Below are 27,827 nucleotides of genomic sequence, written 5' to 3'. Positions count from 1 at the left end.
TGCTACTGCATATTTGGCGCAACAGCAATAATAAAATATAGTTGCCATAAATAAATTAGCGAATTATCCGTAATTAGAACAGAAAGTTTTGCAGGGATAAAAAGCATTCCGCTGAGTGAATTTGTCTTTAGAACTCTCTAATTTGCTGTTGGAACAAAATATATTCAGTTAACACACTAATGTAATCGATATATATAATATATATAAATTCCTAATTATATGTTTTATATAGTGTGAACGTTATCTTTATGTTGTTATTATGTAAAGATTTCACCTTTTCAGAAGTATAAGTAATAATGCATATTAAATATCTTATTTCATACTTCATGGATGTTACATATATGTTGTTTTATATTTAAGACCATCTTAAATATAAGAGCCGATTATGAATACCGTTTTATAATTATAATAATTGTTATATTCGTTATAAAACTTTTAATTTTCAAGTTATATAGCAACAATTGAATGTGTTAAGTTGATAATTACGCGCAGAAAGACAGTAAAATTACAAAATTGTAATGTAACATTTTTGTTATACAACTTATTTTTTCCAAATTATATAGCGGTGAACTGAATGTATTGACTAATAATTAACGGATAACATTTTCTTGCACTTATTAATTTGTTCCTATAACAAAATAATATGTAAATTCAACAAAATAATCCAGCAAATGGGCGATAATTAGTATTCCTAATAAATTATTTGGTTGGCATAATAATCGACAGAATTTGTTGCGACAACATAAAATTTGCTGTGCCAGCATATTTTTCTTCGTGCGGCGTTAAATATGACTGAATTCTTAAATGAAAATAACATTATATGGCGTTATATAATATTATTTCGCAAGTAGATTTATGTTTTAAAATCAGAAAGTCACACGCAATGCTAGACACAATTCGATGGACTGCGCGCGTTTGGAGATGTTCTTTGTGCGCGAACTGTCGCAACCGTATACGCGAAATCCAAATTCCAACTGCGCAACCAATCAGGATATCGTTCTAGATTTGTATAATCTAGAGGAAAATCGAAAGGACGGTAAATTTGAGCGTAAACAAAAGCAACTAGCATCTTCAGAAATTCTCGTCGGAATCCTAGTTACTTCTGCCTGTAGCCCAATTTTTCTTCATTTCTCTCTCTCTCTCTCTCTCTCTCTTCCAGAATATATCTTCCTTCTTAGCCTAAAGCGATATCCCGATTGGCTATCTTCAGCAAGTCTTAGGTTTATATCTTACGCTCGCGACGGATTTGTTTTCGCGAAGGCCCTTGTTGCAACTCTTAAGCCGCAATAACGCTAAACACGACCTCCAGACGAGACAAATGTAGTTTGGAGCCAGCTGGAGCGCAACCCCGTGTCATCTCGGGACTCCCATTATCGGCACCCGCAACCGATAAATTTGCGCGGGGAAGACGGACACGGGAGGAGCCTCCTCCTCTTTAGGGCTCGACTTCTGGTGTACTCGGTGACGAAACACACAGTCTCTGCCCCGGGCCGGTGGTGTGTAGTACAAGCGGTGCCAAGAATAAAGGAGATACACGCGGCATGGCATCCCGTCAGCCCGCCAACAGCGAAAGCGAACTGCAGAAGGAAGCGGACAGTCTTGGAGCATTAACTCTGCCGCGCGGGTCCTCCTCGGCGTAGCGCGATACCGCTTCAGTCGCGCGTAAGCGAGCGAGCGTAGCACGTGCTCTCGGACAAACCACCACGGCGATCGACCACGCCATTCATGGGTTACCAGTACCCGCGTCTTTCTTTCTACGGATAAGCTGGAAACGTCGACGAGGTATGTGTTTGCGCGTCGGTCGTCATTGCACAGGTCTAACGTGTATTTTTTTTTTTGCAAATTGAAAACTCGTGTCGGAGCCCGCGTCCTCGCGCGACTTCGCCGACCTCTCCTCGTCCTAATACGCGAGATCGATTGATGATTCGTCACCTTCGTTTTCTGCCTTTCTTCGCGATCTGAGGAAATACGAAAAGCGCAGACGCTCGCCTTGGTGTTCGCTTTCGAGCCGCCGCTGGCCGAGAGCGCGGCCGACGAGAGCGAAATTTCGATAGACCTTCGTCCGACTGCGGTTAGGCGAGAAGAAATTCTGACGCGTAATGCTGACGCGCAAATTTCACCGGTGTTTGTGCGCCGGGGCGTTAGAAACTCACGGCGGATTCGTCAATTCATATTGCGCGCAGGTTGCGACCCCGAGCGACCGATTGTGCAGCAAGGCATGTTTCGCGGTCTGGCCGATTGGGGCCGAGGTTCTTCGCACGAAAATGCCGAGGTCACGATAGTTTCCCGGTTATAAGGCGACCAAATTTGACCGGTGACATCACGTGGATTTCGCGCGCCCAGGACCGTAGCTTCTATCTTATCCTCCATTGTTGATCTTGGCGAGAATAGTGAGGAACGTCGTCAATTTTTACAACCCGGCCAATTTGATCGGTCGGTTTCTTCTTACGAGCTACGTGCGACAATTTCCCGTACGTTACCTAAACATTGTACGTTGCCCTCGGTGCGAAATTGGAATCGGAGCGCCGCTGCTGAACGCGTTTGCGAATGATGCGGTTGCGAAATTTACACTCGCAGAATTCTCACGGACGCGCGCACTTTATATAAACTCCGCTATATCGATACAAACAAACACGATAGAGAGACTGAAAACATGATAAAAAGGTTTCGCCTGTGTGACATTCGGTAATGCGACGTGATCTCTCTCTTTCTCTCTCTCTCTCGTTATCTCTATGTGTCGAACTCGTCTTATTTATGGTTGTCGCGTGTGCGCCGCGTTATCGAAGATCGCGAAAGACATCGTTGCGCGTTATCTTGACAGTTCGTGAAATTACATCATAAAGTTTTAATGCAAGCCGCATTTATCCATGCGGAGCTCATCGGAGATTCGACACATTCGTTCTGTTTGCGAAGCTATCGGTAACGCATCGTTAGAAGTCATCCGTCTGGCAACCGCTCGCCGAATCGAAATTTTTAATTCTACATTAAGTCTTCAAACGAAGAAAATGGAAATAAGTTTTTACTTGCAGCATCAAAGGAGCACGATGGGTGATTTTTAAATTCTACAAAGGGAATTTACAGTCACCTCCAGAGTCTAAATTTTAATCTTATATTAAGTTTTCAAGTGGACGAAACGGCAATAACTTCCCCATTTGAACCCCATTAGCGCCAAAGGAGCACAACAGAAGACCTTTGAACACTTAATATAGAACTAAATTGGACTTAAAGTAAGACTAAAATTTTGACTCGGGGATTTCGTCTTTTCCTCATCGTCGAATTCGCTGATGAAGATTTTCATATCTATCTCGTCCGTCGTCTCATCGGGATAGTATTAACATAGCGGCTGAAATCTCGCGTGTGCAGACCGCCGGACAGTGATTCACTTCGATGAAGATCGACGAAGATCGTCAATTGTGCGAGCGTGCACAATTCGTACGGCATTCGCGCGTCATCGACGAGAGGCATTATTTCTCTCACGACAATATTTGTCTTGCCTCGTTTTTATGCAGATAAGTTTTTTACACGACACGCGAGGCAAACACATTTGTCGAGAGCGAAAGGCGAAGGGGGAGGAGAAGGAGATGCAAATTTGTTNCCCCCCCCCCCCCCCTCTTTCCTCTTCTCGTTCGCGTGTTTCCAATTTCGTTGCACGATTTCTGGCTGACGGCCATTTATGCCCCCGGAACTAATGCCGAAATAAGATTGTTTACGAATGAATGATCGATACATAAAAGCACATAGCAATTATTTTGCATGTAGCAAGACGAAGACATTTTTCGATTAAAGCAGGCGCGGAGTACCCTGGTAGAAATTGAACCTCCTGAATGTTTAGCTGAGTCGAAATTTTAGTCCTACATTAAGTCTACTTAGTTCTGCATTAAGTTTTCAAGTGGAAAAAATGAAAGTAACTTTCCATTTATAACATTAGAGAAACACTAATAATGCTCCTTTGATGCTACAAAGGGAATTTAGATCTCCCGGGGGGAAATTTTTAATTTTACACAAAGTAAATGGAGAAAACAGGTGGAAATAACTTCCCACCTGTAGCATCAAAGGACAACAGAAAGAGACTTTTGAAGATTTAATGTGGAACTGAAATTTTGACTCGGGTAGCCACGAGGTAATGTATCTAATGTCGCTACTGTAACTAATAATATTACACTTACTTCTCTTAGTGATTAGATATCCAATCAACATAATGATATAGCCGATGTATGAATTTCTAAATCACGTTCTTCATATAGCATGAAAATTATTTTTACACATAAAAATTTCACATTTTTTCAAAAGTACAAGTAATAATACGTCCGTGAAATATCTTACTTTATACCTCATGGATGTTAGATACATGTTATTATTTAAGATTGTCTCAAGTTCATCTTTCAGATGTTGTACGGCTCATTTTATCAACTATTAAATATCTGATGATGAACTTACGGTCTTAAATAAAAATATAAAACCCGACTATGAATACCGTCCTATAACTGTTATAATCGTTGCAATATAATTTTTAATTTCCGAGTTATCGACAACTGAATTGGCCATGCAGTTATCTACAAAATAACCGTAAAATTGTGATATAACTGGTATAACATTTTCGTTATACATTACTTTATATTTCCAAGATATATAAAGCGGTAATTGAATGTGTTGATTGGATAATGGCTAGATAAATAAGTTAGTTGACGGTTAAACAAAAAGAAATTATAGTTATAAAATAAAGATCGAAATTAGTTGCAGGCAGTAATGTAACTTCTGTTTTATGAGAATAACGAGTTTTAATTAGATCACCAGAGATTACGAGAACTTAAGATTTTTATGAAACAGCATACTCTCAATTTTAACTTGCTATCTCCGTTTTAAATGCTAGTGGTGGACATACAGTAACTAGATTAAATATTTCAGAACAGACAGTACCGCATCTACTCTGTTTGATCGTTTTTATTATATGATAGCTAGACAGAAACTGAACCACACAATTGGTGGTCCCATGTTTCTGTAATAACAAACTAACAACGAGCTGGAAAATTTAATCCAACTAGCTTTCAACTCAAGCCATCTAGATAAATTTCTCCTCGGTTAGCTCTATAGTGGAATGCGAAGTTATCCTGATCAGAATATCACGCGCCTATCACGTGATACAATTACAAATTCCGCCGTTCATTGTGGCTCTGTGAATGTTAATACACGTGGAAAAAGTGAGTTTCCTCGTGGCCGCGCTGTTTCAAGGATAGCAAGTGCCGCAACAGTGTCGCTCGCGCGGCCGCGTTCCGCGGTTTCGTGAATTCGCGGGAAATCACGAGGATCGGGAGCAATCGAGGAAATTTCCATCGAATATAAGGACTCGAACTTCGTCTTCGCATTGTTTGCTTATACCGGGAATAGTGCGAAATGCGCCTCTCTCTCTCTCTCTCTCTCTCTTTCTCGTCTATTTATATTTACGTGAAGGAACGCGCGAGGTACGTACAATCAGCGGCGAATATCGCCGTCGGCCTGCATTTTCGCATGTATCGCGCCTGTATCACGCGGCTGATTTTAGATAACGATAACGAGATATATACATACGACGGATGTCGGTTTATCGTATGATGACACTGCGTCGCGATTACTGTGTATGCACATATTGCCGCGAGTTTGTCATCAGCTCGTTTTTTATGCGTGCGTACACGGAGCGCCTCGGAAACGGCGCGCATTATCGCCGCGATATAACAAGAGTCGAGTTAAAAAAAAAGACCGTTCGCCACTTTTCAATGTCAGCTCAGCGACGTATAGCGAAGGTACTACGCGAACCGTCGTCGCGGCTAGTCGTCTCCGAAATACCTCAATTTGTAGAAAAAAGAAAAAGTGAAAGAAGAAGAGACGGACGTGCAACTTTTGAAAACCGTTTCGACGTGACGCCAAAATCATGCTGAAAATTTTACCAAAACGCACACGTGACTTTTCGGCGAAATGTGTATGCGCGCGCGTGTGTTTACATTCTTATTTATCGTTTTAATTAATTGCCGTATCATTGCGTTACTTCACGACCACTGAAATGAGCTCGATTACGTTCGTTTATTATGGCTCCGATATCGCAACATTTAATTACACGCGTCTGCTAAATCTCAACAAACGCCGCACCTCCGTCGACACTCTTCGTTGACGAGAGAGAACTGTAATTTTTCTGCCACCCGAGAGAGCACATGCTCTCCCAAAATTATCCCCCCCCCTTCCCCCTATAACCCCGCCAGCCTGATCGTTCGCGAAAACAGGAATGTCGCGGACATTATTGGCGCTTTGACGCAATTGTGCTTCGCGTCTGATAAAAGTACACGTGACCGGCCCGAGAGAAGCGACGGCGAACGCATTTCTATTTTGGTGGTGCCGCCGGCAGAGCGGTGACACTGCCAAAAGCGAATTCGTGTCGGTCAAAGCAGACGCTGCACTTCCTCGTGGAACACGTGATAGTGACTTCGACGGCGCTCTCGGGGAGCTCCAACGGCTTGCTCGCGTCGGTATCAGGATCGCGATCTCTCCAACCCACGATCGTGAGTCTGCGCTGTACGGCAACTGTAATTAACGTCAATTAACGACAATCGCATCGCGACTTCGAGAGCACACCGAGAGAAAAATGATTAATCTCGCTCAAATTATTTTCAGCGCCGATTGTACACTCTTGTTGTTCGAGCAAAAAATAGTAGTAACAATCTGCGTGTAAGGTTTTCATCGCTGAGACATTACAACAATGGCTTAGACGCAATGAAAGGAATAAGGAATAAAATATAGAGAATTTGGAGCAAGAAATTAAATTTCGATACGTACGGACAACCATGCTTCAATCCACAGTGAAAAGATAGGGAATTAGGATTGGGAATATTGTCGAAATTTTATTTCTTATAACTTGCTTACAAGGCTTAGTAGTTGACTGAAAGTTAATCTTCAAAATATCTAATGACCATTAATATGTAAATGAAAAGTTTGAAACAATTGAGAATTTTATCAAGAAAATGATAAAAGCGGCAATCTCGTTTTAAGATACTTTTTTATATCTCATTCTCTATTTCTTTTATTCTGTATCAAACTGTAGCTTATTCCTAATATCTTATTCCTAATTCCCTATACTCGTATTTAATTCCTTATTCCTTGTATTGTATCTGAATTTTAATACTTAATAAAAAAATATTTTAAAAAGTGCTAGATTTAAGTAAACAATTATTCCAATTCTCTTTGGCAAATTTTTATTTGGATTAAGTAAATTTTACTTGAATCAATAGTTTGCTTGGATTTTATTTACTTGAAAAATATTTTACGTGGATCAAGTGACTACTATTATTTGATCCAGGTAAAAATTTGCTAAAGAGAACTGGAATAACTATTTACTTGAAACTAGCACTTTTCTACGTAGTTCTGTTGACCATAATTCTTTCACTAAGCGACTATCGTCACAAATGTTAAACATTTTTTTCCGTGCAATCGGTGAATGAAACCGGACTTCAGACTATTCTCACATATAGTACAGTAACATTGCTGCAACTCTGTAACATTGCATATTGCAGTGCAAAGACATTACAAAGATATTATTTTGCAATATTATTTCAATAATGTTGCAGCAATATTTAAAAATATTATTAAAATGGCATAATATTGCAATGTGTGATTGGTGCGTGTATTACGGACTATGTTCCGCTATTAATATTGAAAATTTATAGTTAATATCACTGAATTGGATTATCGATTACATTCCAAACTGCATTAAAAAAAAAAGAGTGTTCAAACTATTTTGAAATTCAAAATATGTAATATAAATATACTATAAATTTACAGTATTTAGTAGAATTTAGTAAAACAACGACGTCGTATCGTGAACTTCGCTTCGAACCTCACGGCTGCACGCCAATTAAATAGCTATTGTTCAAATTCAAATTTTGACCGATCGAACGATTTCATTCTGTAGACTCAGTTTTTCAGAATAGCGATCGTGCAATTTTTCCTTTATGAACGGAAAAGTGAAAAGTGAATTCACATGAACTCGACGATCTTAGCAATGATGAGATTTTTCGCGTTTTCGCTCCTGATGATAAATCACATGATGATTACCCTGGCCGAAATAATCGTGTCGTACTTACGACGCGATAAAGAAAAAAAGAAAGAGAAAAAAGACTTCCGACGGGCCGCGCGAGAACAATTACGGCGATTGTGTTAAGTTGGCTAACTGGATAAGTGCGTCGTCGTCGGCATATTTATCGTCGGCATATGATTATATGATTGAGTTACGAGAAAAGTTACGAGAAAAATCCTCGATGTTCATCATGACGGTCCCTTCGCGGCGTTGCCGCGATTGTCGTTTCTCTGAAATCAATTCCTCAATTAACACGGGAACTTGCAATCGGGAAACGAAACTTAGGCTTGTCGTGCGAAACTTAACTTTGTCGTTAATCACATTCTATAATTAATCAGACAAGCCGATGTCAGAAATAGCTTATAACGCAAATATCATTCCTCGATATGTAATTTAATTGAGATCGCTCAGTCCGCGACTAGCTGCAGTAGTATCGGTCTCGGAGCAATAATTAGAACCGCTAACGGATTACGGACATTTAACTGGTTCAAATACACAATAAAACACGAAGTCACGGTTCCGGGAAAGATAAATGGTCCATTAACGTTCAGTCAAATTGTACATGTTTTCTCCTTTCGCGCGATTGTCCAGTCCGCTTTTTCTGTACGCGAGTTGCAGTTAGTTAATTGCGAAAATGACGAGATGAATCATTTGAACGCTGAAAAAAAAAATCGGCCGTTCGGTGTAATCGTGGAAATTTGTCATGCACACGCGCACACATATATACGCACGAACACAGATGCATCGCGACATGTCGAAGATACCGTCTGGTTGAGATGTCTGCATTATACATTAAATGGTTTTCGCGCATATGTCACGTGTGTATACGCGCACGTCGGTGTTGTATCTTTATCTTTCGTCTCATTCACACACTTACGACGTAACTCGCGTTTACGCCGCTACTTTGGACAGTTTTTTTTTTCTACAATTTTCGTTCCCTCTACACGGTCAATCGCGCGATTAAACAATGTTTCGCGCTCTAATAAATTCGCAAGGCGATCGCGATTTTTATCTTCTGTCGTGCACTCGCGACATTCGCGATTTTTGGCCTACGTCGTCGTCGTGTCCGCGATAAACGGTTTTTATCTGTTCTCGAGAAGTTCGTGTCGAGTCTTATGTGACGCTTCTGATTGCTAAAAGAAACAGATTCACGATGGCGCACGGCTCACATTAATTATCTGTCTAACCAGCGATAAACTATCTCTGGAAGAGCGATTTCGATCCGGTTGGAGGTTACGATCCGTGTGATCTATTGACACGTTAGGCAACAATAGACTTATGCAATCGCAACAGTATGTGTTGTCTAATACAGACGGCGCTTTTATTCTACATTTTTGCATGACATTCCAGCGCACCGTTTCACTGTGAATCGGTCGATAATGATGCGACATAATCACGATCAGCGAAGATTGACGAAATCGCAAGTTATTCAGCATTGAATAACATCCGTTATGTAAATTATCAATGACGAACGTCATCAATTGCATTTGCAAATTTTACGTCGGCTCGCTTATCTATCAGTACAAGGTGATCATAAGTACTTGTATAGATCGAGATAATCGCGCCTATAAAAGTAACTAATTGCTGTCCGCTTACCACACCGTCAACTGCCGGGAAAAGCGTTTTAGCCTTGCCGTTCCCTGAACAATTATCGATCAATAGTTGCTCAGCTTGCTACACAGCGCTCGTACGACATCTGACGTGTATCGGCAGGTACGTTTGAATTGTTCCGTCTCACCGGCGCACAGTAATGCGGAGATAGGAAAAATCTAAAATCTTAAAAATCTTGTTTTCAAACGTATCAACTGCTATTTTGGGATATCTAATGAATAGTAGCCAACACAATAACATAATAATGACATCTGTGACGTCGTTATTACGTCTTTAGTACATAAGTTAACGTTCTTAATCGTGTTTACTAGGTAATATCTTATTTTAAAAATAAATATGTTTTGCGTTCATTTGATTTAAGAATAGAATCAATTCGCAGGTAGACCTTTGTACTCTATTATTTAATGTCTGTAATAATCTGTTTAACCGAAATACATCTTATGTATTTCAAATGTGTACAGTCTTACTTTTTATGTGACATAATCACTTATTCAAAGTTCTTAACGAAAATCCTATTACAGTGTTTATAACAAGATAATTAAAATTTCAAAAGTTTTGATTTAGAATGTTATTTAGAGTGTTTATTTCATTATATCTATTAAAATGCCTCACTTTCTTTTAAGCTTCTAGGCTAGTATTTTTTGGCAGCAGATATTCTTACTGTTCTATAAAAATTACATGTTACTTTTTGCAACTTCAGCTACAATTGTTATTTACTTGATATTTAATGTTACTGTTTTACATAATATAAAATATTACTTGATGCATACAATGTTATTTAATAATTATTATTAAAATTATAAAATAATTTCTTTGTATACGCGCGCAATTGTGACAGTTATGAGATTAATATAATTAGTGTTATTTCATTTGTATGTCTTAATGTTAGTCTCTATATGAACTTAAAATTTCAAAAAGAAACAAAAAAAAATGAAATTATAAAGCATATCAAATGATTCCGAAGTTATGAAATTTTTCCCGCACCTCAGCGCAGCTGTGCGACATCCCCTCAAAACACGATGATAAATCCGGATCTATAGATATAACAAGCCTTTAGTTTTTTTGCTCTTTTTGCAATAAAATGTACCGTAATTTCTTAATTTAATTGACAAAAGGGCTTTGCCGCGCTGCGCCAAGCAATAACCCTTAAATTTTGGGTATTGCGTCTGGTAGCGCTAGAGACGCTTTTTGCTAGAACTTATATTTAATGCTTGGAACAAAAGACTTACTACACCTATTGTAGATCCAGCCTAAAGCGTACTTTGCGTCTCACAATCGTAACCTGAGGGATACGTCGATTAGGATCGTTTAAATCCATTAGAAGCAAGTGGCGCAGGAAGTGATTACCGGCGCGTTTTACATGACAATTAATTTATAAGGTCGTCCCTTTTTATCCCGCCCGTGGAAGCGCCACCCGGCAAGATTGTGCACTTCCGTGTTACGAAATTCATTCGCACGATCTGCTCGCCCACTCGTCGTTAATTTTGATGTATCTTTTGCTGCCTTAATTTCAGATAAAACGTTGAAAAATAAGACGGTAAGACGTCAAACTCGATGGCATCGTCGATAACTTCCACGTGACATCAACATTTACTTATTGACAGATCGACAAATAATTTTGCAAGACAGCGGAGGCTACACCTTCGTCGCGCCAACGAGAAATGAACATCGACATCAATTCGATGTAATTTCGATTGTTTCGATTCGATATTCATTTCCCGCTGGGTTATCTTCTTGCTTTACGAGGGCGCGCTGAAGATTAGATATTACGTTTCTTCCATTTATATTTCTTAAAATTTCCTACGTCAAGATTATGCACCTCTTATCTTGAGGACAAACAGTAGGAAAGTTACCACGCGAGCATAGTTCGACGGAAAGTTTTTATTGAATTATACACGAACTCTCGTGGTCACGTGTAATTTGCGACAGGCGGCAAAACATTGATTAAAGAGCGATACTAAGTATCCCGACGATAACATCAATTGATTCGCCACGATATCCAATCTATCAACATATGTCAAACGACCAGCTGGGAAGAAATAAAAGGATTGGCTCGTGCAAATACGAGCGTGACTGTGTCTATATTCGCAGAATCGGAGGACAAATAATTTATATAATAAACGATTCCACGTTCTAACTTTCCACTTTGCCATTACATTATACGTATCGCGCGAACGTGTTTCTTCCGTATTTTTATCTGTTGCTTCAACGCGTTGTTAGTGACGTTCTTTCTTTTTTTTTTTTGTCGCGGGATTAAACATGATGCACGCTATGGTTTAATTAAGGAGTCAATCGGCCGAAAGACTTACGTATAAAGCAACACGCGTGTCCAATTGGCGTTTCTGCTCGAAACAAAATATATAGTTGATCTTTTTACCACTCGAAGGACACTCGCAGTGGCGCCTTTAAAAGTTTCTTCTCTCGTTATTTTTCGTGTAACGATGTAATATCATTGTGATTACGACGCGATTGACGGCAGGTGATTGAATCAAATTCATAATCTAATTAAAAACAAATAACAGGGAGTCTCTTCGACTCGGCGGTGAATCATCCGCTGAAAAATTTGATCGAACGCTGCGCTAATTATGAAAGTCTACAGAAATTAATGGAATATAAAATTGTGAAATAATACCAAATATCATTTGACAAGATTCTCGGCCTGTTTCGCGATTAAAACATAAATACGTGAGGCAGTAAGTATCACCTTGAGAATATCTTAAAAAAATAGAAATATTTTATCAACGAATAAAAGACGACGACGAAAAAGCTTTCCATCCACGGAAGATTTTCGAAGCGATTTCCGTTAGATAAAATACTCATATCTCGAAGATATTCAGGATGGGATAATAGGGATTATACGTCTCACTCTGTATACTACCGATTAGAGCTCAAGTTGACGTTTCGCAAACGGCGTACTCGGCGACCGATTATAGGTGCTTCATTCATCATCTTGTCGCGCGCGATGCCGCTTGAGCAAAAAAAACTTTTAACGTTGTGACGCCCGATAACGCGCGTGTCGTGTTACGAAACACGCGCGTCAGAGCGAATGGGAATAGTGCCGAGGGTGAGAATAAAAGTTTCGATTTGCGCGTCAAGACGCGCGTCATGCACTTATGTATTTTCGTGTGTCACGACATTTTAGCATCTTACACGAGATGCGCCTCGGCTGTTACCTTGCAATATGTTGCAGATGGAACTGAATAGCAACCCGATCGCAACTTCGCCCAAGAATTCCGTTCACGGTGACGAAACCACTTTCAAACAGCCACTTGGGTAAGTATGTATATAGATAATTTGTAGAGGTGTGCGAATCCTTCAAATCAAATCAGTGTTAATTCGATTCGAGTTCGTTTTCGAATCTGAAAAGTTCGAATTCAAGTAGCTTGATAATTTCGATTTATCGGCAGTTCGAATCGGTCACACCTATCAATTGCTTCGTTTATATGAAAATGGTAAATAAATCGATCGCTGAAATTAAAAACCAGTTCCTCAAAGTTATTTTTTGTTAACAAAAAAATAATTTGGCATGGTTCTGGTTATAAAATAGAGATTTCTTGTAAGAGGTAGATATGTAGTTTGAAAGAACGCTACTAAACTACACTTAAAGAAAAGTATTACTGATTGTAATAAATTGGCTAGCGATAAACTATTGTTGTTCAGTAGTTTTATTATCGTACGAATTTCACTGGCCAATTTATCATGGCCATAATACTTTTTTGTAAGGGCTATCAAATTATAACCTTTGCATACTCCGCACACTCTAATAAATTCTTTAGCACTTAGCACACTTTCTTGTGAACGAGACTGCATGTACAGTTACATAATTTGTTGATTGTTTAGATAATTCGATATATATCAGCTGTCGATAGTCGGTTGTTTTTATTAATCTCTCCAATTGTTTATTAATTCTTCTTTATCTAATCACGAATCGCTACCAGAATAAGGAATTTATACTTTCTCTCTCTTTCTCTTAATCCAAATGATTCGATTGCTCTACTTAGCAACATGATATCGCAAAATACACTTTAAAAATCGTGAGTTGCCTGATTGAAAAATTGATACGATGTGTAATAAGAGATAATTGAGCGCGGATTATTCTAACGAGTACTATATCGCAATGCTTTTTATCCTGTTTAAGTGCGCTATTGCGGTCGTGGTTTAATTGTCGTGGCGTTTCATGTGCGCATGTGTTCGTATGTGTGTTGTTTAACTTATATAATTCATTGAGTTATCTGATTATGTGAATGATTGTGGCGCGAACTACGTCACGCGACTTACGATAAGCGAGCTTAATAACATTTTCTAATGTTTTACATCAAACGACCGATCATCATCATCGTTGACTGATCACGCGATAATTTTAATCATTCGGGTTCTTTTCACCCACGGAAATTCGCTTCTCAGAGATGTATTCTTAAAAAATGACGAAACTTTAGACCATGATTATGCTGTAAAGTGCATCGCGCGTCAACGCAGTAAATCGCCGAAACGATCGATATATATATATATCGCGAATTTTCGCCTTGAATTTACAGACATCGCTATTTTAAACGGCAGGTCGTTGCCAAGAACGACGTATCGTTTCTATCGATAGTCCATCCACCAATCGTAAAGTCTCTGCTCTCATGCGTTAAGGGAATTATCCCTCCCGTTGATTCCCTCTTCGTTCATGCACAGTCGCGATTATCGTAGTTAATGCTAATCTTGGAAATTCAATTATCTCGCTTGACGATCGTCTAGAATGCACACGCATATCCGGCGATTGCCGTCATTTTACGCGAGATTACGATCGTGGAAAGTCGCACAAGATATCATCAGGGCCGTCGTCATTTCAGTGATGGTGCTTTAACTTCAGTATCAAGCTCGGGGAAAAATGACGGTAGATTGTGCGTCGCATTGAATCATATCAAATCGCGTTGAACTGATTTCAGAAATGGCGGGACGTATGGAGCTTTTCAATCGAAGGATCCTATTTTGGCAGTGGAGAAGGGTGATGATGTCAAAGGCAGGGGGACTAACGAGCACGGCATTACCGTGCACCATCCTACTTCGTAAGTTAAATCAACGTCCCGTAAAACAACAAAATTCTCGTCGGCAACAAAGTCATTTACTTGCAGAGCGCACGAGATACACTAGCGAGCGCTCTGCATTTGCGGAGGCAACGGAGAGAAGTAGTGATGAGTGATCCTTTTGAAAATCGATTTTTGAATCGATCATGAACCGGAATAACTAGAATCGATTTATTAAAAAATCGAACTAAAAGAACCGATTCTCTAACAATCGATCAAAAATCTCGCATAAAATGAGGATTTAAATATATTTTTTCTTATTTTATAAGTGTATATCTACTAAATCTAAAGTTAATTGGCCGTACTTTTATATAAGAATGATTCAACCCACACGAAGTGTGTTTTAAGAAGAATGAAGATGAAAATTTGATATCTGATTTAAAAATAAGGATACAGACATTTCTCATCGCAACGATTCAGAAGATCAAATATGGTCAATTTTTTTATTATTCCCAACTGCTGCTAAACAAAAATTGGAAGGAATATGCGTTTTATCAATGTTGCTTCCTTTGTCGTATATGCAATAACCTAGTAATGTGGTTTGAAGTCAAGTTTCTCACATACCAGCAAGCTTCTTATGTATTCAACTAGATTTAAAACATAAAATAATCACTAGTAATCAAAATGTTTCTGCGTTCTGTGTGCAGAAGTCACAGATGAAATATCAGCTTTCAGTTGAAGCAGTAACAAAGATTTTGATTGACTGAAATTCTAGATCCTTGATGATAATTTGTGTTAATAGCCAATTTTATCATCATTTATATAATTTTTATGAAATACACACCTAAAGCAATATCCTAATTATATCAGGTGTTGACCCCAGTGTGAATTCTTTATTAAACGAAACAACATTGATGAATGAGTGTATGAAAGAATCGAGAATCGATACGTAGAAAAATCGAACGGAAAAGGACCAATTGAAAAAAAATCGATTTCAAGAGGGAAAAGATCGATTTTCTAAAGATCGAATCGAGATTGCCTGTTACTAGAGAAAAGCGCATGTTTTTACGCAACGAAAGAATGATATCGTGTATTTTGAATGAAAAAAGAGAAGAAAAAATAGAGAGAAAAAAAGAATCAAACGTGGGTCAAATTCAAGTGATCGGAAATGCGTGACTAGTAGAATAACCCGTATCGCGTGCAATTTAAAGAAACGGAAGCGAGTAATTGTCTCGCAACGATATCCTGATAAAAAAAAATCACGTATTTCCGCGCGCGGGCCGTAACAATTTTTTTGCGGGAGACCGCATTTCGACATTGGCGGCTTTTACGGTCGTGCATGTCGGAAAATATTCTAACGAGCACGAAAAGACGTTCCGAAAGTGAACCGCTCTAAACGTTTCTTCTTATCTTTCATTGTTTACGGCTATAATTTCGTAAGATCTGTAATTCCGGTTCGCATATTTGATGATTCACGCGCTGACGCACCTCACTATTTTTTCCGTAACACCGAATTTCGCGTCCAGCGACGAAAATAAGACGAATGCACTAATGAACGATTGGACAACTGCAGGTACCTGGAAACCATGATGCATCTGTTCAAGGGTAACGTCGGCTCGGGGATCTTCGCCTTAGGTGACGCTTTTAAAAACGCGGGATTGTTATTGGCACCTCCACTCACGATCTTCCTCGGTATCATCTGCGTGCACGCTCAGCATATCCTCGTACGTATATAATTTAAAATAATTGAAAGATATATATATATATATATATATATATATTTAGTCGTTCTTTCAGTATCATCAGGAAGAAATTCTTTCGTATCAAGTAACTTTCAAAATAGCGATATGTTAAAATAAAACCTTTACTGAGGTAGAAGGAAAACAGTCTATATGACATTCAAGTGATATTTCAATCATGGTTCTGCGGAATATGTGCGTTCCTGATTCGGGCACGACCCAGTAAGCTAATTTGACAAATATAAAAATAATTTTCGTTTAAAAATTATTATTCGAATGAAATTTTGGTAAACAAAAGGCTGCTTCGTTTATTATAATTATAATCTCCCGGTGCACTCCGCATGCAGTTATTCCGTAGGGAAGCACCCTGTATATATTTTTTAATTTGAATTATCGCGTAAAATTTTAACCAAGAGAAACGATATCAACAGGTAACGGGAGAAGGCTAATAAAAGAGTAAACGCAAGATCCGATTCGTGAAATATATCATTGAAACGAAATAAAAGATGAGATCGCCTTCTTTGCGCCTCATGGACTCTCTGTGATGACCGTCTGTGTTTTGTCGCATTATCTCGTACTCTTTCTTCGTTATTGTCGCGTCTTTCTTCATTCCTTCTCAAGGACCTGGTCTCGTCCGATATTAAGCCATCTATTAATTGTCGCGACTCTATCAGATGCGCCGCGTTGATCGCGACGGTCCACTCGAGTTAGAATTTAGCAGAATTTTATCGTCAGCTATTTATCACCGCCAACTGAGTTGGCACGCGTCAAGTAGAATTCCAAAACTCCCGAAGCCAGCCAATTTTGAGCGCTCGGCGCGCAAAAGGGTTAACAATATCCGCTCTTCCAGATCAAATGCAACGAAGAGGTGACACGTCGCGTCGGCGACGGCGCCGATGCAAGCGGCTTCGCCGGTACCGTGGAGATGTGCTTCGCCACTGGACCCCTCGGCCTCCGTAAATATTCGTCCATGATGAGGTACGCAATAAGCAAGAGAGCGAGATTAGAGAGCAAAATAACAAAGGAGCACAACTCACGCTCATTTCAGTCCTTTGTCCACCTGTATCGGGTATAACTGAAACATCGGTGACGTTTTCAGAGCATGCACTGAGAAAAAGATTTGGTAATAAGTACTAAAATTTGGCGAATATTTGATTACTACAACCAAATAACTTAGTTCCGTATACTAAATATACATTATACGGAATTACAGTACTGTATATACAGTATATCGAATTAAATAATTTGATTGCCGTAATCAAATATTTGGTCGGCGAATATTCATCAAATTTTAGTACTTATTATCAAATCCTTTTTTTCAGTGTGTTTTACTTGTCTCAGGAATGAGGGAGAACATTTCTCGTTCTTCCATAGATTTTACAACTATTTACTATTTGCTTCCGACGTGTTTCGTGAACGTTTCGGTTCACTTCTTTAGGGAGATGAACGATCGAAACTGAAGAAATGAACTGAAATGTTCATGAAACGTCGGAAACCAATCCATGAAGGATTAATTCGGAAGCCAAATTATGTGTTTCTCCACATTGCAAAAGGCTTCTCGCTGTGATTGTCTTCGCTTGATGACGTCAGAAAAGAGAAAATGTATGCCAAGGATTCTTACGTTATACGTTCAGATAAAAAAAATATCCACAGAATGACACTTGTGATCGGCACACTGGTGAAATTCGTCCGGACGCTTTTCTTTTACTCGAGCAATCAATAAATAGCCGCAAAATTAATCTGACACGGACACTTCCTTTTTAATCTGTTTTTTTTCCATGATTTTATCAACGTTCATTTTACAACTATTTATTATTTGTTCGAGTAAAAGAAAAGTGTTTGGAGAATTTTACAAGTGTGCCGATCACAAATGTCATTTTGTGAGCATATTTTTTTATTTGAATCCAAGAATTCTCGACATATGTTTTCTCACTTCTGACGTCAGCAAGGAAGGAAGGACAGTTGCAGCGAGGGACCAGGAGCCTTAAAATATCAAATTGCTCATCTTTAAGGTAGTTGGTCCGTGACAATACTGTCAAATCTGTGTGCTAAATGTTTATAAATATGATTTACGACATATAGCTTGGACACTATAGCAAGAGAATATCGATAAAACTTACATAATGTTTAAAAATCTATAAAGAAATAAACGTTTCTTTGCGTTTCAACGTGTAATACTTTTAGCTGGGACTGTCCGTGTTAACTATGCCGTAAATATATCACATGTATCTCGATAGACGCGCGCACACACTCTTAGAAAAGTGACGCCGGGTTTTTAAATATGTCCTTCATATTTTCCTATGTTTTTCGCATTTTTACGTATTGATTATAAATCTTTAAGGTTATTTAACCATTCTATCTTTAAAAAGATGCCCAATTAAGAGGCGCAAAGGAAAATATAGGACTTACAATATTGCGTGTGTTAAACCTTTGCAGGTTAGCTGTCACATATTTCAACCGTTATTGGAAATCGTATACTTTATATATAAAATTTTGGAAGACTAGGTAGTTAACGATCGTATCATTTTTGTTATATTTCTACAAGCCTCTCTTTTATTGTCTTCTCCTTTTTCTATTAAAAATTATAAAGACATTTCGTTTGTTCGAATTAAAAACGTGCATCAGAAGCCATTTTCATATCTGTGTCGTATTCTCATGTAAATTGTGCTAACTTTGACTTTAATTATTTTAACTTCGGTCGATCTTTTTCTAATTTTATTCATGCGTGTAGATCGCGTTTCGATTAATATGCTGTCCAAACCTGACAAGATTCCTAAAAAAAGAAATTCACAGACCAACTATCTTAAGGTGTATTCCAGTTTGACCACCTGTTTCAGTTACGCCCAGTACTCCTCAAGTCATAGATGCTGTTCACGCGAAACTTTCAGTTCTTGCCACAATTATATGCGTGTTCGAATAATTTTACTCATGATTTTCTGCACATTAGCGCGTCGCCATTTATGTTGCTGTCTCCTGTGATTTTGTTGCAGAAAGTTGGTTAATGTGTTTTTGTGCATCACGCAACTCGGATTCTGCTGCGTATATTTCGTTTTCATTTCCAAAAATATGAAGCAGGTGAGGTATTTCTTTTTAGCTTCTTCTACGGCTTTCTTTCTTTTCCGCGGCGTCTACGATGCTTCAGCGTCGTCTGTCGTTTTGTTCGTCGCACGGAACAAAGATAAATCATTGTTACCTCTATCTGTTGACCGCACAAAAGTGAATAAGTGCTAATCGTTCGTACGATCTCTCTTTCGACCGCAAGAAGTACGAGGATCATAAAAAATCGCTTGCGCAAATAACACCCGCATTTAATAAAAATAACAATATAACAATAACTTTATTAGACGTAGTGGAAGGCATATTGAGCGTGCAACAATAGCGAAATATGATCAAAAAGACGACGGTATTGCAGCTGCTATTACTTGTCTGATTTCACGTATCGTCGAAAATAACAGCGCTCCTTAACGGAAGCGATATGTAGAACTAGCCTTTCCTGCGTACCTAGGAATAATGTTAAAAGATAAGAAACTTCCAAATCTCCCCTTGTCGATCATGAAGAGAGTTTTTGATTCGTCACGGTAGGTGTTGGACGTGCACGGAATCGAGATGGACGTTCATCAGCACATGGCGGTGGTTCTGATTCCCATACTGTTGAGCACCTGGATCAGAAATCTCAAATACCTAGTGCCGCTGTCCTCAGTGGCGAATTTCCTCGTGATGGCTGGTTACATCGCCACCATGTACATCATGAGCCACGACGTGCCGTCAATAAGCGAGAGAAGATACGTCGCAGACTGGCATGAGCTACCTCTGTTCTTCGGTACTGTGATATATTCCTTCGAAGGTATTACTCTAGTGAGTACATAGAGAGATATATTTCTTATCCCGAAATTAATACACTATAATATCTCTGAATCCAATTGATGGCACGTATAAGAAAATATACATAAATATGTCTAATAAAAGCGTGATCTTTTAAACTATTTATCATAAGAAAAAAGAAAAAATTATATATGTACTACACAATGAGTATTGCAACGCTTCTGTGTTAATAAGTCGTCCAATCATCACTGTTGTCAATTATTGCTTGACATCTTCCAGGCATACTCTCGAGATAAAGATTAACATATTAAACGAATCTGTTTCATCATGTACCCTTTTTTTCTGCACAACTTTATCTTCACTAATGTTCAAGCATTTTTAATAGGACCTACGTCCGATGACTGTGATGGCTAGAAATAGTTATTTTCTGCCTTCTATTGAGAGCTAAGTCCAATATTTTGGGTCCTTCCGGAGGACCCGACCTTTACTTTGAAACCACTCTTTTCGGCGGATGGTATTATTGCTCTCCGGCAAATTTTCACCGTTTTCTTGACATTCAAATTCTCCGTGAGACATACCGAATTGGATCACAGGGAAAATCGTAAGTTTTGAGACAGTTGTCGTAAATTTTAAAACGAGCTGTTTTATCGTGTTAGTTACCTCCGTGCGCTTCATTCGCATACATTTGAAACAAAAAACAAACCGTTTCAAACCTTACATTGATCCGGTACTCTACTTTGGCACTCACTATTAATTACGTCGTTCTCTAGTGAAAGTCGATCAAGGACCTTCTGTATAATGCGTTATAAGAGAAAAACCCTGCTCTACCCGTTCATTCAAAAGTTTTCGATGTAACCAAACAGAAGTTTGCCCGCTTTTATTAGACAGACTGTATAAATATAATTGCAAATTAATGGTTTGTTGGATCTTTCTCAATTTGAATTGGATGCCGTTTGTGACCGCGTATTTCTAATAGACGTTTCATGCACAGGTACTGCCACTGAAGAATGAAATGAAGAAGCCCAGCAATTTTAGCAAGCCGTTGGGCGTTCTCAACGTCGGTATGGTGATAGTCGGCTCTATGTTCGTCGCGATAGGTTTCCTGTCTTACTTGAAGTATGGCGACGAGGTTGCCGGCTCCGTCACACTCAATCTCGAGCCGGAGGAAATGTAAGTAAACGTAATTGAATCCGCGTAATTGCAGCCCATAAGAAAAGGTCGTGGAGGTAAAGTTCACTATTGCGTCTATAGACGAATATCATTGCATCAAGCGATTACCTCAGAGCCGATGGGTGGTGTCAATAGAGCCTGCACAATATTAAGTTTAATATGTACTTAGAGCGATCGCCGAAAAACTCGTTATAATATACTTTTCTCTTATATTCCAAGGGTGGATGGCAAAATCATCTACGGTCATTCAAGGTTTATACCTGAACGTTCTTTAGACTTGCTGTGACTGATATAGATTAGCTAGGATAGAGCTTAATTATTCCGTTGCGTCGAATCGTAAATAACTTCCAACGAAGATGGCAATTTGCTTTTTCTGACACCCGAAGAACGGAAAATAGAGAAGGGGAAGTTATTTGCGACTCGTTGCAATGTAATATTAGAAACCGCAAAAGCGTAGAGGTGATGCATATACCTTGCGCATGTTTTCGCTCGTCTGCGCATGTTTCCTTTCCTTTTTCTTTATAAATCAGAGAGCGAGGGAGAACTTTTTTCTGTTCTACCTACGAGTTCACCCATACCCACTTTCTGTAGTCGGGATGAACTAACAAATCGAACGTTCTTGCAGTTTGTCGCAATGCATCAAGACCGCCATCTCTTTGAGCATATTGCTCACGTACGCGCTGCAATTTTACGTTCCGATCGCGATAATGTGGCCCGGCATCGTCAGCCAGTTCGGTCCTTTCAAGTGGCCGATATTCGCAGAGATCATTTTCCGTTCCGCCATGTGCCTCCTCACGTGTAAGTATCGGAGATCCAATTATTCGCCAATATCTTTTGTTTATATCATTAGCATCTATTATACACTGGGAGAAAGCATATATAAAAAAATAAAAATTATAAATACTTTAGGATGGGATACTAATATAACATATTTACTTAAATATAAATTTTGTTATTTAAATGTAAGATAAATTGCTGTTACTCGGACGGATGTATATTTTCTCATTTGAAAAAAATGTTTTCTTAGGTAAAAACCTATATGTTAGTACAATGTGTTATTAGTAGACGGAAAAAAAGTTTGGTTGGGGAAGTGAACAACCAAAACGATCGCCTATTTTCTGCTTAATTCAATTAAACTTTTTTATCCACCACGAATAAATATTTTTTTTTACTTCTTAGACATTTTGTCTCTCAGTGTACGCATAGATACGCGACAAGTTCATTCTTGGATTCAAAGACAAAACGACTTTCACAGTTATCCTGGCGGAGGCGATACCGGAACTAGGCCTCTTCATCTCTCTGGTCGGCGCGGTCAGTAGCACTGCGCTCGCCCTCGTATTCCCGCCGATCATAGAGATAGTCGTCTGCTGGCACAACGCTAACCTCGGTTTCTTCACGATCGCGAAGGATTTGACGATAGTGTTGATCGGCGTGTTAGGCTTCGCCACGGGAACGTATGAGAGCGTGACATCGATCATCAAGGCGTTCAGCAAGAAGTGAGCGTGCTGTCCGATTTGTATGAATTGTATTCCAAGGCTTGAGAAACCGCGGTGGCGCAAGAGTTCGCAACGGTCATTAATTCATGCTATACTTATCGTCGAAAGGAGATATTTTGTTTTTATTTATGAACGATTAGAGATTAGCTAAACCACTCTTGATCGGCTAGGATGATCTTTCTTCGCTTGATGAGTCACAAAAAACAATTCTTTCGAAGAGAACGAGACAAAGTAAAACAAAAGGAGGTCAAACGCACAAATTATTATTGTTGGACCGCTTGTTGGGCCGCTCATCAGCGACCGTGTCTTCAACTTTAACTCTTCGAAGCATACTTAGTCATTTGTATCCTGACCGTATATTTAGCACTAAGAGCGTAGCCGTCCGTTCGCTTTGCAAAGCGAGAGAACATTCTACGCAACAGCACGAAATAGACCTTGAAATCATCGAGCCATACTTAACGGTCGGATTTACAGCCCGATTTTCTTTGCGAAGGCGCGCGGATTTAATGGACCATGACATCTACGACATTTCCGCGTGAATTGAAAAGCTAAGCGAGAAAACATCGCACTTCCAGATCGTAAGCGACTTTATAGGTGGTGTCGGCCGTTTCGCACGATCGAGATGTTAGCCATTCTATGATGATAATTTATGTGTGATACCAATAGTCGTAGTGATAAGACGTAACGCAGGTTGTGGATGTCAGTGTGATCGTTACCGATGTCGAGTTGATATTAATGATAAGTCTCTCGGACAGCGCGAATATGTCCCGCAAGACATCTTTGTGCTGTTCGAGCGCACTGTGCTTTATTTATGCGTTCGATAAATGTCGTTGCATAGCTGAGAGAAAACAAACGTTTCAGCTTCTGCGCCTAATAACTCGAAGTACAATATGTGGTTTGCGCGAAGCAAGGAAGGAGGAGAGGAGAATGAAAATAAAAAGCGAATATACGATCCTTTCTGTAATTGCATAATACGCAGCTTTTGTAGTGACGACGCGGCTAAAGAGATGAGAACGTGTGTAGCTTCGATGTGATATTCGCCGTTCTTACGTCAGAGCACTTAGCGAGACGATATTTCTAATCTCTCGGAGTTGAAACACGGACTGTCAAAATTAGCCTAACGAATAATTAATTAACGATTGATTACCTAATGATTAATTAGATGAACGACGATTACGAGTTGTGAATTAACGAGTGCAGATTGCGAGCACATATTGATATTCCAATCGCTATTAAGTTCCCATCGGGAGTGAAAATTGTGTCGCATGTTTTGCTACAAAGAGAACTGTATGTTCCGAACATATTAACAAACAGGGAACTTGTAATTCCTTCCTTTTCGTGACACTTACAAGTCGAAGAAGCTTTAATGACACGTCCCTCGCAAAAAATGTATTATTGGTAGTGACAAAGTATTATTGACCAGCGATAAATTACTGTTGCTCATTAGTTTTATTACTCGTACGAGTAATTTATTACAGCGAATAATACTTTTTGGCAAGGGGTTTCTCCTAAACGGTCCCATTTTTATTTTCGACGGATTATCGTAATCAATGATGTCGTCAAGTATATCGAGTACCTGTGTAATTGACTTACGCTGAAACAACTGAAGATTCGCTTATTTTACTCAGAGGTTAATTCAATTGTTCCGTGTACGATTGTATTGAACTGCAATGTTGTCGCTCGACAGGCACTTCTCCTAGTCGCGTTGAACAACCTCTTATATGGATCATTTTTTATAATATATAATTAACACGTTGACTGCCACGGGGGTCACCGGTGACCGGCGCTATGATGTTACCGCGTTTTATTGAATTACGTGTGACGTATAATTAATCGCATCTACAAAATAGGTTGTACAGCCAGTAATGAGCTAATGAAACAAGCTAACAGATGCGTATCCTGAATTATATTTATTTACTGCAGCTTTAGTGATTTAATTGAATCAATTAGGCGTTTGTACGATCGATGGAAATCAGCGTGGCAGTCAACGTGTTAATATATTATATATATATTATGTCAGGTATAACACAAATGTCTGGATATGTTACATTATTATAGTCGGCATACGTGATATCCAAAATTGTAATGTGAGCCCGAAGTTCCCTGTCACAGATCAAATGTGCAAACGTATTATACATTTTGAAATTAATTGATAAGAAAATTTACAAATTTTGTAACAGAATTTTGGACTCACTCTATATAAACATTGTGCGTAAATTGAATTATTGATTGACACCATCGGTGATTTCGGGTCACTTGGATATGTTGGTATCCAACTGATGGTCAAAGTAATCCGAAAATTCGCGTGTAATAATCGTTCGATCGATATTGACGTTGTACTCAAGGTCTTTGTACGTAAGAAACTTTTAGTCGTAACCGTAAATCCGCAAGAAAATTGACCAATCACAGTTTATTATTCTCTTTGCGATCGGAAAATAATCGATTGAGTTTGGTCAATTTTCTTACGGATTCACGGTTACGACTAAAAATTTGTTGCGTGCAGAGACCACAACGACATAATTGTATATTTTATTTATTTATGCGTGTGCCTCAGGGTTAATTTCACCTTAAAAATATAATTAAATTCCGAGGAAAGAGAGACGATGAAAAGATAATGAAATTTATGAAGATAAGATATACAGGTGAAACTGACTCTTAGAGAGTAATCGATATTTATAAGAGGAAACACGAGCATGAAAAAGTAAGAAGTTTTTGATCGTATGTTGTACCGTAGACTAATACGTTTATTTTTATTGTTACACTTTTTATATATCTATAGCGGCTTATGATATGAAACAGAAAGGAAACAGCAAACACAGCTTATCTTGAAAAAAAAAAACAATTCATCGACTACATGCAATTTCGACACCCAAACATACTGATCGACGTATAACATTCGTTGTTCTCGGAGACTCACGGAAATAAGGATCGTCTGCGAATTTCAAATATTGTCGATAGACGATAGACGATTAATCAATGCATTAGAAGTTAATCCTATCAAAAGGTAAAGTAACATTAATCGGAAAATACCTCTCGCCAAGAAATGTTCCCGTAGATTCCTCATCGAGATCAAACATATTTTTTATCTCGCGACGGGAGTGATATAGTATTAGTTAAACCTGTGTAGTATTAATTAAAATTAGAACGAATAGGGTAGATTCGTTAACGTTAGATAAGAGGTTATAATTGCCGCTTGGATTAGCGGTACGTACGTTATCGCGCACGGATAATACCGGAGTACAAATTCACTCAGGGAAACTTATTGTCCAAGTATCCGTGTTTTCTTTCTTCACGCCGTCTTTCTTTGTCACGATTAATTTCCGCTTTAGGTTTCTCTCTTTTTTTAGCAGAAAATACGAATCTTTACAATGCCTTTGAAAAATAGATACTTATCTACACAGGCATACTTGACTTTGTAGAGGAAACCAAATCTGTAAAAAAAAAAAAGAAAAGGAAATGATCTTTAAACCATTTTAGTCAAACTATTAAAAAATTTCAACTTGAGCCATATTTAATTTTTTTCAAATCGGATTCAAAAGTTCCTTTTAAAAATAGCCGTTGTCTTTTCAATCTCGCTTTACTATTTTGACTCCATATTCGCGCGAAACTGTACGCATCGGTCTCAATCAGAAAAAGTATTTCCATCTTTTAAGATGACTTGCATTAATATATCAATGTAGATATATCATAACCTCTATATACTATCGCAAACTCATATCATTATTTTATCGGCTGTTTGTCACTTCTCGCTTTTTGTAGTTTGGAAACTACAAAAATTCCAACTTAATACAATCAGAGCTATTCATTAGAAATTAAAATATTTTAGTAGTACAGAGGTCCTGTGCAGCACAAGTTGGTTTGATTAACCGTTATAATATTGTCCAAAAGTTGGACAACGTTTAAGTTAGCCAACCAATTTATCCTGCAAGGGGTAGACGGAATTTAATATTTACGAGACAAATGAATTAACTGAGATTCAATACTATCATTAATATTTCATACTCAGATTTCATCAGTAATTGTGTATCGTATATTTCTTGTGACTCATTACGCTGATATTTAATAAAAATCAGATCTATAAATATCTTCTATTTTATTCTATATAATTTTATATTTAAATCAGGAACTCTCTCTCTCTCTCTCTCTCTCTCTCTTTAGATTACCGAAATTATTTTGCTAGCGGTTTCAAACATATACCGATGTTATATATATACATTTATTATATAATACCAATATTATAAAAATTTCGATATAATACCGGTACTATACAAAGTATCCCAAGATAATCGCGAGTAGAATACACTGGAAAATTGTACCATAAACGAAGCACTTTTCGTTTATCAAAATTTCGTTCAAACAATAGTTTGTAAATAAGAGTTACTTTTTTTATTTTACATCTTTTACTTTAGAACAATAATGAGTGTAATGTCGAATACTTGCACATAAGACAATTGGCAAAGATTATGATATAAGCAACTTCTGATGGCTCAATTATAGTTATTGATATGATGTACAACAACTTGTTGCACAAATATAGGTATGTGTTATCGCGCGGTTAGATTTATGTGTGCTCATGTCGTCGTTATATTAGTCTTCTTCTCGTACTATGATTTATTGTACAAATTATATAAATTCTTGCGAAAGAAAGAAGAGAGCAAAAGCGATCTTGATAATTAATTGAAGCTACGCGCTATCCCATGATGAATAACAGGGACAACTTTCAAGCTAATTTTCAAGAAAAATTTCGCAAATGGTTTCAGTTATACCTGCCATAAATAATTTTCTTGCTGAATATTTAAATGTACGATATAACAATCTCTTCAAAAAGATATGAAAATATGCAATTTTCCTTAATATTACAATAAACATTATGTTCCTGTTT

The 27,827-nt window shown here is 38.3% G+C and overlaps 1 protein-coding gene across 4 annotated transcripts; it reads left to right on the top strand.

Moving 5' to 3' along the window:
• Window positions 1–1,253: 1,253 nt before the first annotated feature.
• On the top strand, window positions 1,254–27,827 carry LOC106751173 (proton-coupled amino acid transporter 2). Of its 4 annotated transcripts, none has more exons than XM_014632009.1 (11): window positions 1,254–1,782; window positions 12,900–12,982; window positions 14,641–14,760; window positions 16,292–16,442; window positions 17,308–17,435; window positions 19,448–19,532; window positions 20,040–20,312; window positions 21,271–21,449; window positions 21,669–21,701; window positions 22,075–22,247; window positions 22,705–27,827. In XM_014632009.1, the coding sequence occupies exons 2-11, from the start codon at window positions 12,900–12,902 to the stop codon at window positions 22,947–22,949; spliced, it is 1,470 nt and encodes a 489-aa protein (XP_014487495.1). In that variant the 5' UTR covers window positions 1,254–1,782; the 3' UTR covers window positions 22,950–27,827. The 4 variants fall into 4 exon arrangements, with proteins under 4 accessions (XP_014487495.1, XP_014487499.1, XP_014487490.1 ...); XM_014632013.1 differs by lacking the exon at window positions 1,254–1,782 and adding an exon at window positions 11,824–12,402; XM_014632004.1 differs by lacking the exon at window positions 1,254–1,782 and adding an exon at window positions 12,679–12,773.

This window comes from Dinoponera quadriceps, unplaced genomic scaffold, assembly GCF_001313825.1.
Source record: "Dinoponera quadriceps isolate SergipeBrazil2010 unplaced genomic scaffold, ASM131382v1 scaffold46, whole genome shotgun sequence".
Taxonomy (NCBI): domain Eukaryota; kingdom Metazoa; phylum Arthropoda; class Insecta; order Hymenoptera; family Formicidae; genus Dinoponera; species Dinoponera quadriceps.
This window is presented reverse-complemented; position numbering and strand designations above follow the sequence as displayed.

Coding starts and splice junctions, on each gene's coding strand:
- LOC106751173 (XM_014632004.1), top strand. Junction 20,313..21,270: donor CCTTCGAAGGTATTACTCTA/GTGAGTACATAG, acceptor TTTCATGCACAG/GTACTGCCACTGAAGAATGA. Junction 21,450..21,668: donor AATCTCGAGCCGGAGGAAAT/GTAAGTAAACGT, acceptor TTATATTCCAAG/GGTGGATGGCAAAATCATCT.